Source organism: Takifugu rubripes, chromosome 1 (genome assembly GCF_901000725.2).
Source record: "Takifugu rubripes chromosome 1, fTakRub1.2, whole genome shotgun sequence".
Lineage (NCBI taxonomy): Eukaryota > Metazoa > Chordata > Actinopteri > Tetraodontiformes > Tetraodontidae > Takifugu > Takifugu rubripes.
This window is the reverse complement of record NC_042285.1, coordinates 18,632,156-18,646,813: the sequence shown is the minus strand read 5'-3', so window position 1 is coordinate 18,646,813 and position 14,658 is coordinate 18,632,156. Positions and strand designations below refer to the sequence as shown.

The window sequence follows — 14,658 nt, the reverse complement described above, 5'->3', positions numbered from 1 at the left end:
TCAGAAGGCTTAATGTCTCCTCATCGGACGGGAGGCGTCGCGCCTGTAATGAGGATGGGTGCGATTGGACCCCAGTGAGCGCATAATATCCAGCAGGACATCCTCCAGAATCTTAACAGTAGTTTAAACTTTAATGGAGCCAAAGTCTGGCTCTGCTTACAGATCCCATCAGAAACACTGCTGGTGGATCAGCGGGGATGACCCGCTCCACAGACGCTGGCCTCTGTAGAGGACACGGCAACACCGAGATTAAAGAAGTCTGCAGGGAGGGGAATCAGTGGGGGCCGCAGCCTGGCAGAGTTGAGAAAAACTCACATGAAATGCAAAAGTAAGAGGGACAAATAGGCCGATGGTAACGTGCACACAACCAGCTCAAACGAGCCTTTAGCGTACACCCGATAGGACCACACAGATCTTTAAAATGGCTTATATGGTTTTATATATATCTGTGAAATTGAACTCTATAGTTACCATTTTATTGTCTTAGCCATTCTTCCTATTTCTAACTCGTGATTTTATTTTACGTCACTGTATTGTAAGGCACAGTAAAGCACTGTGCTGCATGTTTCATAGGCAGGAGGCTAATTCTTATATTAGGAGGCAGGGTCCACCCTCCAATGAGTTCCCAGTTCATTGCTGGGCTGTATGTGAGTATTTGGGGGTTTGGTACCTTGCTCAAGGATACTTCAGCAGTGCTGTCACTACTATCAGAACACCTTCCTTGTTTCATACGCACCGAGATTTGAACTGAGAACCTTCTGTTTCTCACTCCAGTACAGACTGAGAGATCTCTGCCCCCTGTTATAATTATAATTAATATTATTATCATAAGCGTACTTTGATGATGTCATGGGTGCTTTGGGAAGCTCTTCATTAACACATAACACTGACTATAAAACCTAAAATAATCAGAATTTCTATTTCCTCTCAAAATAAATAATTAAATGTAGTATATTTTGAATTTACAGGTTAATCATTACAAAGAAGTCAAATATTTATGCTCGAGTGCTCTCAGAGGCAACATTTACGGCCCAAAAGTAGCCGCTCGGATGCCACATGTGCACTTCCACTCTATTTATTTTGCCTGGTCTGAGAGAGAATGTTTGGAATCTCCATAATTGCAGAGTTTGGGCAAGAGTCTGCAGATACAGGAGCTGAGAGAATGGAGCTGTGGACAGGCCTACCTTACATCCATTAGGCTGTATCCAAAACAAGAAGGTTTCAGCGGCTCGACATGTTCCTGCTCCGCAAAAAATAATGCCAGGGTCGAGGTTTTGGGAAGGGAGTGGTTGTGCTTTTTCCTGACAGCTGACTTCACCAACCGCAAAATGAATGTTTTACTTAGAGTTTCCTGGTGTTCGTGTAAAAGAATAAGAGAGAAAAATGGAAAGTTTGTGTTCGCGAATATTAAACTTCAGTCGTTAAACACATTATGAAAGAGCTGTGATGATGAATCATTTACGCTAGCATAAAAAGCGCCCGGGAGAGCAATCAAAGTTTAATTTAAAGCCCGCGTACTTCGAGAAAAAGCCAATATGCGTTTTGCTTTGTTCCACTTCAGCTCCAGCTCTGACGCTGACCTCTGTTGTCATGAAAAGGTAGGAGATGTAATAACAGCAAAGAAATGGAACAGGAAATATTTGGTTTGTTGCAGATGCTAAAAAAAACATCAAAAAATACACCGGAGGAAGGGCTGCACAGTTCTCTGGACTGTTGACTGGAAACATTATCAGGACAGAGTCTAGACATCCATAAGAGGAACTGAGAATAGAGTGCCTGTACACTGGTGGGCCAACAGCATATAAAGGAGAGGGAGCCTTAAAAAAGGTTCTTCATTCTTGTGGGGGAAATAATCCTGAAAAAAGAAACCTGGTTTATCCTTTTTATGGTCAAATACGCAGAAACCAACGAATGGACAAGAAACAGAGGTAAAATAAAGGCACAGATCTCCTATAGAACAGGGATCATAAACGTCTATATGCCACACACACGCGTCAGTATCACAGCCCAGCTGTCGTCTACATTGAACCATTATGGTTCAATTCCTGATTCGGTTTCTTCCTGCCTGCAGTTCAGCTGTGACGAGTCCTCGACTGTAATGTGGAACTGAGAAGTTCTTCTGGACAGAGGGCAGGCTGAGATGGGATTTTGCTGTGCATGACCACGTGCACTATATCAGGTACTGACTTTTGCGTGACCAGGCTTCACACTTCCTACAGGCAGCCGAACACATCCAGGAAAAGAATGCTACGGGCTTATTGCTGGAGGGAGTTCTGCGGGAGGGAGCTCATATTCCTCTAACTACATCCTCCAACCTCTTGTTTACTCTTTACTCCGGCCATAACTCGGTTTGAGCCAAACAACAACGCTGTAAACACGTGCACTGGAACACACCAAGAACACAACAGCAGAAAAAAACATCTACAGGTGAAAGAGGCTCTTACAAACTACAGTAATATTCCTCAGGTAAAAGCTGACGACTGTTCGCGTGATGATTTCCATCTTTCCTTCAGCTGTTACCTGCTGCTATCTCCATGGCAACCGTCTGGTTTCATTCCTTCTACTGGGATCCGATGATGCCTCTGAAAGGCTTTACATTAAACCGAGCAACACGCCCGCAGACACAAACCTCGAGCTGCCCCTCACTGACCTCAGATCTGTCCTGGTCTGCAGAGCTTCACACTGTAAATATCAGGTGTTGAAGCACGAGCTGCAGTTCTGCTCAGCACTTTGTGTTTGCAGGAGGTGGCGCTGGGTTGAGCGGATTACAGACTGAAGCTGGTCACCTTTCAAAACGAACCCACAGAAACCAAACTTTTGTTTTCTAAAGCAAACACAAGTCATGTCGTCATCTCCTTACTCCAAAAAATAGAACAAAACTGGAAAACAAATGAAAGAATGATCATGAAGGAACACTGAGCCACGTGCACGAGGGACCAAAACAAACACTCGGGGCAAAAATCCCCCAACTGTTAGGCTGGATTGCAGACGATGGCGGTTTTCCGATGCAGACGGAGACCAAGCCGCTATAATACACTAAAAACACGTTTCGGGAGCGTAAAGAAACCTGTGAGGCTTCAGGTGATGGAGACTGACTCATAGCAGGAGAGATACTTCCCCTTGTATCTGAGGGATGGTGTTTTCTCCTTTAAAGTTGAGCCTGTTGCTCAAACATGAAGTGAAGGTTATTAACAGATGGTGAAGTGCAAATGGAAATCTACTTGGAGAGATCTTTTCATAACAATACCAACAAAACGACTTTATTAACATCGTGTTTTTGTGGAGCTGGTAAAAGGTCGAAGCGGCAATCTGACTTAGCACTGCTGCTTCGCTTCCTCCTGATTCCCTCCAAATGAGTATTTATTCATCTCCAGTGGGAAATAAAACTTTAACATTTTTCCAAATACCCCAAACGCAGTGAGTGTGTCTGCGTGTGTGTGTTTGGGGGGTCACATGAGATCACCATCAGTTTCTCCTCTGGATGCACTATTGCAGGATGGTTTGACTTGTTACAATATAAGGGTTAATTCCAATAACCATGTCATTGACTGTGATGGCCCTGTTGTTAAATAAAGATCTGAAAGTAATTCAACAATCTTTTTACTTGATTTGCCTTGTCTGAGTCTTTTTTCTAATCGTTTACAGGAAAAATAAAGTAAACTTGTGCACCAAATTCATCTTGAAGCTGGTCACAAATGTCAAATTAGAAACCCCCTCCCTTATCTAGAATGCACCTGGGAGCCTGATAGCCTGTGGTGCCTTTATCCCCTCTGAACGTTCAAATGTCTATTTCTTGCAGAGCGGCGTGGACACGTGCTCTGACAGAATGTCAGGCAATTAAACAGTCACGGCTCATTGAGCCAGAGGTGGGCCCGCTCCTCCAGACTTCACTATAGGCAACAGAACAAATGAACGCAGTCCTGCCGCGCATTCCTCCACTCGCGAGCTGAGCTGTTAAGCCAGACGAAGGAGGACTTATGAGAGGATGTTAAACAGCTGTGAACTTCCACCAGACTGAGCCGTGTCACTGTCGCAGCCAATTATCCTGCAGCACGATGTAAAGGAGGAGAACGGGTTTGATGACAGAATGGCGCTCCTAGAGTTCCCAGTCATGTCCCCCTCTGCAGGATAAACACACAACGGCCGACACACTAATGACAGCATAATGCCGCGTAAAAGCACACCACTTTCTAAGCAAAGAATTCCCTAAAGTGCTTGTTTTTGCTTTTCACTACCTGGAATTTAGCACAAATAAAGAATCAAATCAAACGCATGAAGTCGAGGCCAACATCCCGCAGAGTTCCCTGGTTGCTCCCTGGGCCGAGGCCTAAAATCGCTCACACTTATGAGCTACGAAGTGGCAACAATTAAAAGAAATAACAGGTTTTGGGATTGTAGAAGGAAGTCTGAGCACCAGGAGGAAACCGCAGGGATGAGGTGGAGAACATGCAAGGTCCACATAAACCCCCAGTTACTAATCAAACCAAGAACCATCATGCTGTGAGGATGGAGGGCTCACCGCCGTGCTGCCGAGCCTCAACATATGGAAGAAGAGTTAATAAAGTTTGATTGTGAACCTCCCACTGACCACCTGTCCAGCTTCCGCTCTGTGGAGGAGCCGCTACAGCAGGAGGAGGGATTATACCTGCAGCAGATTCCACAGAACAGGGAACAAACAGTACACATGTCTGCATGTTAAACCAGCAGAGACACACAAATACATCCCATCCAGGCTAATGAGCAGGTATAGAGACCAGCCTCCTCCACTCCTGGATCACCTCGGTGAACTCGCTGTAGGGTTCACGGATTAAACTGCTGACAAACAAGACATGTGGGGGAGCAGCATCTCCAAGGACCAATGAATATGTATTGATGTTCTTTGATGCTTTACTGGTCACCAGTTGGTCCATGGCAAGAATTTCCATAAAACATTAGCCCTTTTCCAACCACAATTCCCAGGAAATCAATCTCCAGGAGTTTATGTACCCAGGCTAAAAAAAACCAACAGTACACTGCTCCTCAGAATTCCTGGATCTCATTGTCATCTCATTGTCCATCTACCTCCTGTCTTTTGCTCCATTTTAATGACCAAAACACAAACTTTTAGAGATTAAAAAAGTGTGTTTTCCACCAAGCATTCTCAGCAGACAGCCCCACCCCTCAAGGATTCAGTAGAAACTGAAACCCCCATAATTCGTACTATTTAGGGAACGTTTGGGGTGGGAGATAAGTTTTTCCCCTGCATAGTTTTGCCGGAACAGCAACGAGGTTTTTCAGCATCCTTGGTGAAAACAATTCCTGTGGTGCTACACAAACACATAGAGCTGGCAGCGGCTTGTTCCCAGCAGACACAACCTCATCTTATCTTTTCCAGGCTGCATTAACCTTATCTGCCCCTGAACCCAACAACACTCAATCTTTTGACTTTACACAATTGGCTTTACAGCTTCTGCAACAGGCAGATATTTTTTTTAACCAAATCCTGATTCAGCGCCTGTCCAGCGACAGCCAGAAGATGAATTCGACACGCAGCAGGCGAGTGTAGCTCACCGTGTCTGACCGACCTCCATGAATTGAAATGTAGGTATTCTGCACAGGTTCACACTTGTAGTGGCAGCTGTCGCTCACTGATGCATCCGTTTCCTTGACTGTTTGCTAAGAAACTGATGATTTCAGACACTGAGATCCAGGATGACAAACGTTCGTGCTGGATCTCCCGGGACAAATGCTGACAAAGTGAGAACACGTGGACAACCCCCGTTAGACCCTTTATAGGAGGCTAGATTAACACTCCCGTGAGGTGAGAACTGTGCTGTGACTGACGCTTGGCATAACACGAGCTGCATGCTGCTGGGACCTGCAGGCCACAGAGCTTGTTTAATGTAAACCCCTCATGTCTGGAGCACAATCCTCCACACACACAGTATAATTAAAAAGCATTGTTGCATCCAAGGCACTTGTACACAAATGACCCACCACAGAAAAAGGTATAAAATCTTGAACCTTACACTGTGTTGCATCGCATTCCAGACAATCCTCTGGTTTGCAGCATAAAGGCAGGGAAACAGAAAGGCTTAATTAATGCAGTGTAGGTGGATGAAGCCACCGTTGGACATAGAAAACATTTAAAAAAAGGAAAAAGCAAGCTGTTGCGCAGAATTTCCAAATGTGTGGCCAGAATTAATGAGACTGCAAAGGACACAAATAGAATTGATTTAAAGAAGTCATCAGTGTGGGATCCCAGGAGGCAGAGGGCAGCAGAAGGATGCCAGTTAAATTAGGTTTTGCTCAAGAAATTATCTATTAATGAGTTTTCAGAGTGACATTTGATTTGATTGAGCAATTTAAACAACTAAAAGTGGCGGCAGCTACAGATTTACACACCCATATCACTCTGAAAGAGTTTAGTCTGAATAGATCTAGAGGTTTAAAAAGAAGGATGCACAGGCTGCAAAGGTAATCCAGGAAGAAAACTGTCCCTTAGCTGAATTGGTCTGTCAGCCCCCCGTTAACCTTTACCCCAATGTGGCGCTTTGACTTTCAAGGTTGCTTCAGATGGAGCTCCAGGCTCCGAGGCGCGGTCCGACAAACACGCAGCTAATCTCAGAAAAGAAAAATGCGCTTTTAGAACCAACAGTTGATATGGCCACCTCTACAAAATCTGTCCATCAATTCTTACACCCCCCCCTTATCTGTTTGCTCAGTACATGAGATGAGAAGGGCACCAGACACCTGCCGCCGCCCTCGTGGGTTAAAGCCGTTGATTTGTTAACAGACACAGATCAATACAGGGACTTGCATGGCTTAATTTCTGCCTCCAGGGTTTTACTACAGCCAAGCTTTAAGCAACGGATTCAAGTCAAAAAGACAAACGATGTTTACACTGAGCCATTCTTTTGCCTGAAAACAGCCTCGCTGGCTCTGTTTCCTTACCAGTCTGTCCAGGCTGGTGCCAGCCGCGGTGGTGGGCCGCTCCTCTGGGCTGTACGGCCTGAAGCGAGCGTTGAACACATCCGAAACACCACGAGTGGACCTCGTCATTCCTGCGGGTTTGGGCTGACCGCAGCCTTGAAAGACCTGCAATTACAGCAAACACGGGCACCCGGTCGTCATGGATTTAAATGGTTTTGGGTGCAGAAAGCGGAGGAAACATGCTGTTTTGTTAAGGTTATATGAATCAGTCACCCTGCATTACCAGCATGACTGCGCGCTTCGTCAGTCCGAAGTGACCATGTTGAAAGGTGATTCAACAAAGAGCTATGACCAGCGCTATTTATGATGACAGTAACGTTTTTATGGGCTTCTGGGCAAATACCACATATAATTAAACCATAAACAAAACTGCGTTGCTTGCATGGGACATACAAAACTGTGTAGGCTGAAACCATCTTTCGCAGCTAAACAAGCCTCTTTTTTCACTCCTCTGTGGGCAAAGAAAAAATGTAGTACGGGACAGTAAACACACCGCCAACTGTTAGCGGAGCTAAGATTACCCCACCAAGATGGAACATATAATTTAACCTACCTTCAGACATACAGTAAGCTCACCTTGTGCCATAACAGAAGCTCTATCAGTGATGTGAGGTGTGCACGTGGAGCTCTGTCACATACCCTGTAGGAAACCTCCGCACTGTTGTCCTGCATATTCATGATGGCCTCTGAAATCTTGACGTCGATAGGCTCCATGACAGATTCGATGTTGAAAGGTCCCTCGAGCCTCTGAGCCACCAGCAGCATGGCGTCTGTCAAAACAGTGGGACAAAAAGTCCAGGAGTTGCAGAGGGGGGCAAGGAGAGGCGTGAAAGAAAGTTCATTTAAAAAAACAAAAGCCCAAAGCTGACATCTTAGATATCATAATGCTGCAGTGGATCATGGCTGCATTCAGTTCTGAATACAATAACAAGTATGTCCACACACGGTAGTTCAAGGACCTGTTTCCATTGTGCTGAGCAGAGCACTCGTGTTTCTGACTGAAACCCTTTCACATGTGTGGTGACTATCATCTTAACAAGAGCTGGATTTAGTTGTGCTGGCTGGCACATGCTTGAGGAGTGTAAAACCTCCCAGAGCAGCGTTCAGGGCAGTGAGTGGGTGTGTTGATGACTGATGCATAGGTGAAAATACAACAGTCTCAGACAAAAGGAGCAGAGATATAAAACACAAATAAATACGTTCCAACTACAAGTTCTGGGTAGCTTCTCTGCCAGATCCAAGAGGCAATGGTCCATGTGGTCAAATATAAGCACGTCTCACCAACCCAACTGTCTCTGAGCCGTTAGCAACGATTAGCTCAGGGAGTCTGTTTACATGAAGAAACCGCTAATTAATTATCAAAGCTATCATAACATTAGATGGCTTTCAGTGAAAATGGATAGATTTCCATCCATCCATCCATCCATCCATCCATCCATCCATCCATCCATCCATCCATCCATCCATCCAACCAATGTTAACATTTCATTTATATTCAGGGTCATGTGGGGGCTGGAATGTAACCTACCCATTCACTGGGTGAGAATAATCTCACACACACACACACACACTGAGGGGCCACAATCAAGCAATCAACCTACTGTGGAGGTTTTTGGACCGACATGACTGCAGATTCTCTGGTCAAAATGACACCTGCACATCACAAGCACGAGTGTGACACCAAGAAAACAGATTGCGACATAAAATGTGTGTCGCCCATGTTACTGCTGTTGCCGTCGACCTGTGTGAGAATCCCAATTGGTTTCAGATTAAACGTGAGGATTTTCTCAGCTTTCTCTGATTTGCATCGTTGTAGACACAGAATAATTAGTGTGTGTGTGTGTGTGTGTGTGTGTGTGTGTGTGTGTGTGTGTAGGGGGATTTAAACACTGCCAGGTTTAAAAAGACAAAAAAAACAAAAAACAAGCCAAAGCCTGTGAAAAACACTGGACAGCATTTTCCATTACTCACTCTAAAATATGAATCTTCAGGGGAAATTTCATTTGTATGCAGATTCACACGTAGATCTGCCCAATCATGTTAGCTAAATTTGGTTACGCTACAAAAAACTGATGACATGTCATTCATTTAATAGAGCACATTTATTTACAGCCACTGCAGAGAATAAATGAGAGCGGGTGCTCATTAATAACGTAGTGTGGACACAGGCCAGAAGGCCTTGATGAACATGAGGCACTAACCGTGATCACTCCCAGTTTATTTGCTTCCATTACTTTCAATTAACGCCTCTGATCAAATCACAAGATCATTTTGAATATTTCCCATGAAAAGTGCTGCAGATTTCCTGACTTGTAACAGATGTTGCCCTCTCAGAGGTTAAATGAGTTAATTGATATTGCGAGCTTCAGTACTCTGAGACCTCATTTGTCTCCAGCGGTGGTTCAGTGTTTGACCGGTGGTCCTCCTTGAGATGGACATCACCAAACCACTAACTCAGAAGCAATTCCCAGATCTGGAGACAGTACTTAGGGAGGGCTGAAAGGAGAGATTCCTGCATCCACAGACCTCCCAGGACAAGACCTCACTGGCAGGAGGCTGTCATAATGATGCCTTACTAAATAAAGTCCTCCTGTCATTCAGTGGGCAAAGAAACGATTCCTGCACGTGGCTGCCACCACATATTTATTAAAGTGGATATTTTGGCTTGTGCTGTCCACCAACACCATCAACATGTGATTAGCGAACGCTTTCATTCATTTTATATGCTGTGAGAACAAGATATCATAGAATGGCGTGGCGTCATTGGTATCAACTGTTACTGCATTCCTTCCTCACTGGTGATGGATCTGTGCACTGTCTCACACACACACACACACACACACAACCACCAATCAGGCAGTCACACCTAGGACCTAAGTGGCATAATTTCATTGCAACACGTCAGATATCCGTCACTTGAACCTTGTGGTGTGGCGGTAGCTGTAAGGTTATGCTGCTCTGCTGATCTGCAGTTGTTGGAGATGACACACACGCCATTATTGTCTCATTTAATGAGCCTTCATGAGAGAGAAGAGCAACAACAGAATTAACATTGTCTGTCTGCACACCTTAATGCTCCACAACGCCTCAGTCAGCGCTTAGCTGCAGCCCTGCATGTCCTAAAGGGGAAACACAAAGATCGGATCTTGTTCCCATCAGCGATATGCAGTATGTCACCACCTGCTGGAGCGGCACGTTGTTCATCCTGCTGTTTAATGCCTGCTCCAGTGTGTGTGTGTGTGTGTGTGTGTGTGTGTGTGTGTGTGTGTGTGTGTTTATTATTAAAAAAGCGCAACACTAGCATATTCCAATTACTTTGGGTGCAGCTATCAATGATGCATGCATGCTGAGATGGGCCGCCGTCTCCAAGGCGGACCAGATTGCAGCTTCTTTAGCTGCAGGGGCGCTGCGGCGTTTGATGACTCGGGCACCTGTGTGGACCTGCTGTTTAGTGCGCAGTTTGGATGCACGTATGAACCTGAGACTTCCACTTTCCGAACCTTAGAACAGATACCACCACCGCCAGCCTAATGTCACGGTGCAGCTAATCAGCTTTTCAAACAGAAGCTCTGTACTCATTTGAATGTTCATTTCAGTTTGGACTCTATAGAGAAAATGTTGAATTATACTGCGCAGCACTGACGGCGAGCCAAAGAGAAGCATAAGGTCAGCTGCGCCTCCACTTCCTTTCTATTAGGGTCAAAATCAGAATTCATCAATTCCAAACAGAACCATGAAAATAATGATAAAGTCCTCTTGCTACTTTTATAGCAGTCTACATGATTACTTATTATGCAGCATTTCACACTTGACACTGTACAGCCTGATATTTAATCCTTTTAAGATGATAATTCATTCAGTAGCCGGAGGAAGGTTTCCTTTCTTCATGACAAACATAAAAATATATTAAGTCCTATGAATGCTAAAAAAAAGAAAAATCTCACTTTAAATTTGGGTCAGGGAAATCAGCTGGGAGGAAATCATATTTCACCACAGGAGAGCCTCCAGCATCAAGTGTGACACTTATCAGATGGCAGTTTGGCTGCTTATGGAAGGAAGAAAGGAAGGAGGACACGAAGGAAGAGTGAAGGAGAGTCTTCTGCAGCAGGCGGGAAGGTCTGGCCTCGCTGTAAGTAAATGGTTCTCATTTATGTGCTATTCATGGAGTCCACGCCGCTGTGGCGTAGCTGGCACAAACCTCTCCGCCATGATGTTTGCAGCTGCAGCAGCGAGTGACGACTGAACGGCCCGAGGAAGACTTTTTATCTTCATGAAACAGCCACTCCTGAGCAAAAAGACCTTAAAGACCCAGATGCTTCACTGGTCAACGTGCCACACAGCTATAAAATAAGCTTAATGATGGACATTAATGTTTTAGTTTATCACATGAAAAATGCCACCTGCAGCGTCTCCATAAAGGAAAATAAACAAATAAATGAAAATTCAGAGTTAATGAGACTCTGCGCTCTTTATCGGGATTGATGTCCACTTAAATTCGGGCTATGTCAGCCTGCAGCAACCTCCAGGAGACAAGGACAAATAAGCCAAATGAGCAGGCCAAGCCTCGGCTCTTAGTCGTGAAGAGCGCCACAGAATGAAAAACAGCTCTGGTTTATTGTGGATTCCATAAAGCACAGCTCACCTGTAGTTCAGCCATTCAGCGCGTTGAAAGGTATGAAAGTAGAAAAAGGGGGGGGGGGGGGGGGGGGGAGGCATGTTCTTCCCAGCAAAGATCAATCAAATTAATTAAAAAGGGGAATAAAACTCTCAACTGACGCAGAAAAATGGTGTCGAGACGCGACCTTAGAATTTGTGAATGGAATGTTGAGAGAGGTTCAATCTCAGATTCCAATTTAGACTCATGCATTTGTGCATTTTACACATCAAGCTCTAATATTTCACAGCAAATATAAAGATGTACATCAGCGCTGCCGTGGAGTCTTCTTCTATGTCACTCTATGGGTCATAACGCCGCAGGTGAGTGACGAAACCACCAGGGTGACAGGACAGATGTTACACATGTTTCTCTCTCAAATGGCTTTGCTTCATTTCACACAAAACATGATTTTCTATAGAGGCAGAACCAACACATTCGAAAGAGCCATAAAAAGGACAAGCTAATATCAGCTACAAGGCCGCCTGTTTCTCTGGTTTACTGGCTTAGTTCTGGCCTGTGATGGCTCCTGCTTTGGGCTTTTAGAGGATATGAAGCAGCAACAATGAACTCAATCCACATTTCATCCAACTGCAAAAGAAATAAAACTTCTTAAAGCAGGGGGGCATTAAAGTGCACGCAGCAGTCTAATCAAAGACCAAAAGAAGAGAGTCGAGCACCAGTGCAGCAGGTCAAAAGGAGCGTCATCAGCTTTGAGGCGTACAGCAGCCAGTGATTGTTCACAGCGCAGATGTGATCGTCAGGTGGGATTCTGATGAGAAAGGGGCGGATGATCTACGTGGCTTCAGGCACGTTCAGCTGATCGACACATGCACGCAACGTTGTTACAGGCTCAATAGGCAGCCAGCACGGTTTAACACACTTACTGACACACACGAGAGCACATGAAATGGCCACGCACGTGGCAGGAACCTCTGCTCACTCATTCCCATGCAGATGTTCTGTTTGGTGCAGGTTACTGTGGGTTCAGGGTGCAGACCCACAGACAGGGCGTCATATGTCTGGTGTCCAACCTAAACTGTATCCCTGACCCGTCCAGGCTTCACTGGAGGACAAGTTAGGTTAAAATAAACTCATCTCTGTAAACAGGAGGAATTTCAAATTCATTTCCATTCTAGTGAATTCAGTATTAAGCACAAATTAATGTTTTATTCTATAAAACCTCTTTAGCAGTCAGTTTACCACTAAATATAATCTTCCTTCATCCAAGAGAAACCTTGTACCACAGTTGTGCTGTCTGGGACTGATTGTCCATCCAATAAAGGAGCGGGACATAAAAGCCTCCACTCTTAAGGTTTTTACCGTAGCAAAACACAGGCAGCCCACCAGAAACCTTCTCAACCAGCCTTAAAAGTATTTCTAATTGAGAGAACTCAGTCCCGCAGACCTTCAGCACCAGAAGAAAATGCGTTAAGACAAATAAATCTGGCCTCCCTGAGTGACGCCGCTCTCCTAACCCGGCCGCCCACTCCAGTCAAGAACTCTGGAGGATTTTTAGATGAGAACACACGTGTGTTATAGTTCACCTAAAGAAATCATTGTGTCTTTTTCCATCAACGTCAACTCCCACAAATGTCCATCACATGATCATTCCATGCAGATTTTCATGCTTATCCTCTCTGCTTTTCCTCCTTGGCCTGATAATTTCTCAGGAAATGAAAACCTCTCCCAGTCGCTGAAGGTGTGAGTGACCGGTCTGCGTCTGCCGTGATGGACATGTGACCCGTCCCTCCTGTATTCCCGCCTCTCAGTGACTGCCAAGCTACTATGTGCACCATTTTAAAACTAGAGTTCTTAGCATATCACCAACACCCATTTCTGTCAGAGCAGGTTTTTAATGGGGAGTTATGACTGATGTCAAAATAAAAGGGGCCGCGCAGATGCCGTGCTACGCTGCTAATGAAACTAAGGCAGATAATCCAATACCGAGGCATTCAGAAACAGATCATGTTACTAATGGGCTTGGATATAAAATGGAGATTCCATCTAAGGAGGCCGACAGGAGCATTGCTGACAGGTATTTATGACTCACAAATGCAACGTGAGGAATACATCATTCACTGCAGGAGAGTCCTGGTTTGCATTTTATTAAAGCAACACCTTAAACTCCAACGGGAGTCGAAACCGGAGCGAAAATAGAGCAGCTCCGAGCTAAAACAGTGACAGGCTGTGGTGCTCATAAAGATGCCGGAGCGAATCATCTAACTTTGAAAAAAAAATAAAAAATCTCGACGTTTTCTGTGGATCCGTAACTGCGCCCGTACGAAATGGATGTGTAATTAGATCACGCGACCTCGTCTCCACGTAGCTGTGAGTGATTATGAGATGCAGGGGGCTATAAAACAAAAGGGAAATTAATGTCATCACTCCAGAGGTGTTTTGCTTGGCACATATGAGAGCGAGTGCAGCGATCACCCAGAGCTGCCACATTATGTTCTACAAGCTCCGTCTGACTCTTGAAGGGGGGGGGCAGGCCGTGCTGCAGAACCGCCGTGTGGAGGGTAGATGATGCTGTATAATTACCTTCATTTGATCCTGAAGTTCTGTGACAGCGGTTTGGTTTATTGATCCGACAAGATCACGCAGAGGGAACAAAAAGGCAGGAACATGTTCCCCTGCAGGACTTGTTAACCGACTGCTGTAATTTGAGATATTAAAGGAAAAGCTCTGAAACATCCAACTTCATGAAAGATAAATCAGGTGAACAACGTCGTGTGCTGCATCTTCCAGGATAAAATCCTCCCATCACCAGAGTCCCACAACATCATCTGAACTTAAAGGGATAATTAGGTGTTTTGGGAAATATGTTTCTTTGATTTCTGGTGGAAAGCTTCTGGAGAAAATAAACACCCCAACTGGAGGCCGTGAGCGGATTCAGCTCAGCGCAGAGACGCAAAGCTGTTTCCTGACGCTAACGATTATAAACGCTGCCTTACATCAGATATGTATATTAATATTGTAAATTATAAATATTGTATCATGTATTAGCATGTCAACACCATCGCTTTGCA

The 14,658-nt window shown here is 44.9% G+C and overlaps 1 protein-coding gene across 2 annotated transcripts in view; it reads right to left on the bottom strand.

The window, feature by feature from the left end:
* Positions 1–14,658, bottom strand: part of LOC101077158 (glypican-6-like) — a 51,758-nt gene that overhangs the window by 10,241 nt on the left and 26,859 nt on the right. Inside the window, exons 5-7 of one of the 2 annotated variants that reach the window (XM_003961882.3) lie at positions 7,612–7,742; positions 6,934–7,077; positions 6,009–6,038 (exon numbers count right to left, since the gene is read on the bottom strand). In XM_003961882.3, the coding sequence (XP_003961931.2) occupies positions 6,009–6,038; positions 6,934–7,077; positions 7,612–7,742 (305 nt within the window). The remainder of the gene's footprint in view (positions 1–6,008; positions 6,039–6,933; positions 7,078–7,611; positions 7,743–14,658) is intronic. The other variant, XM_029846910.1, reaches the window with a different exon arrangement.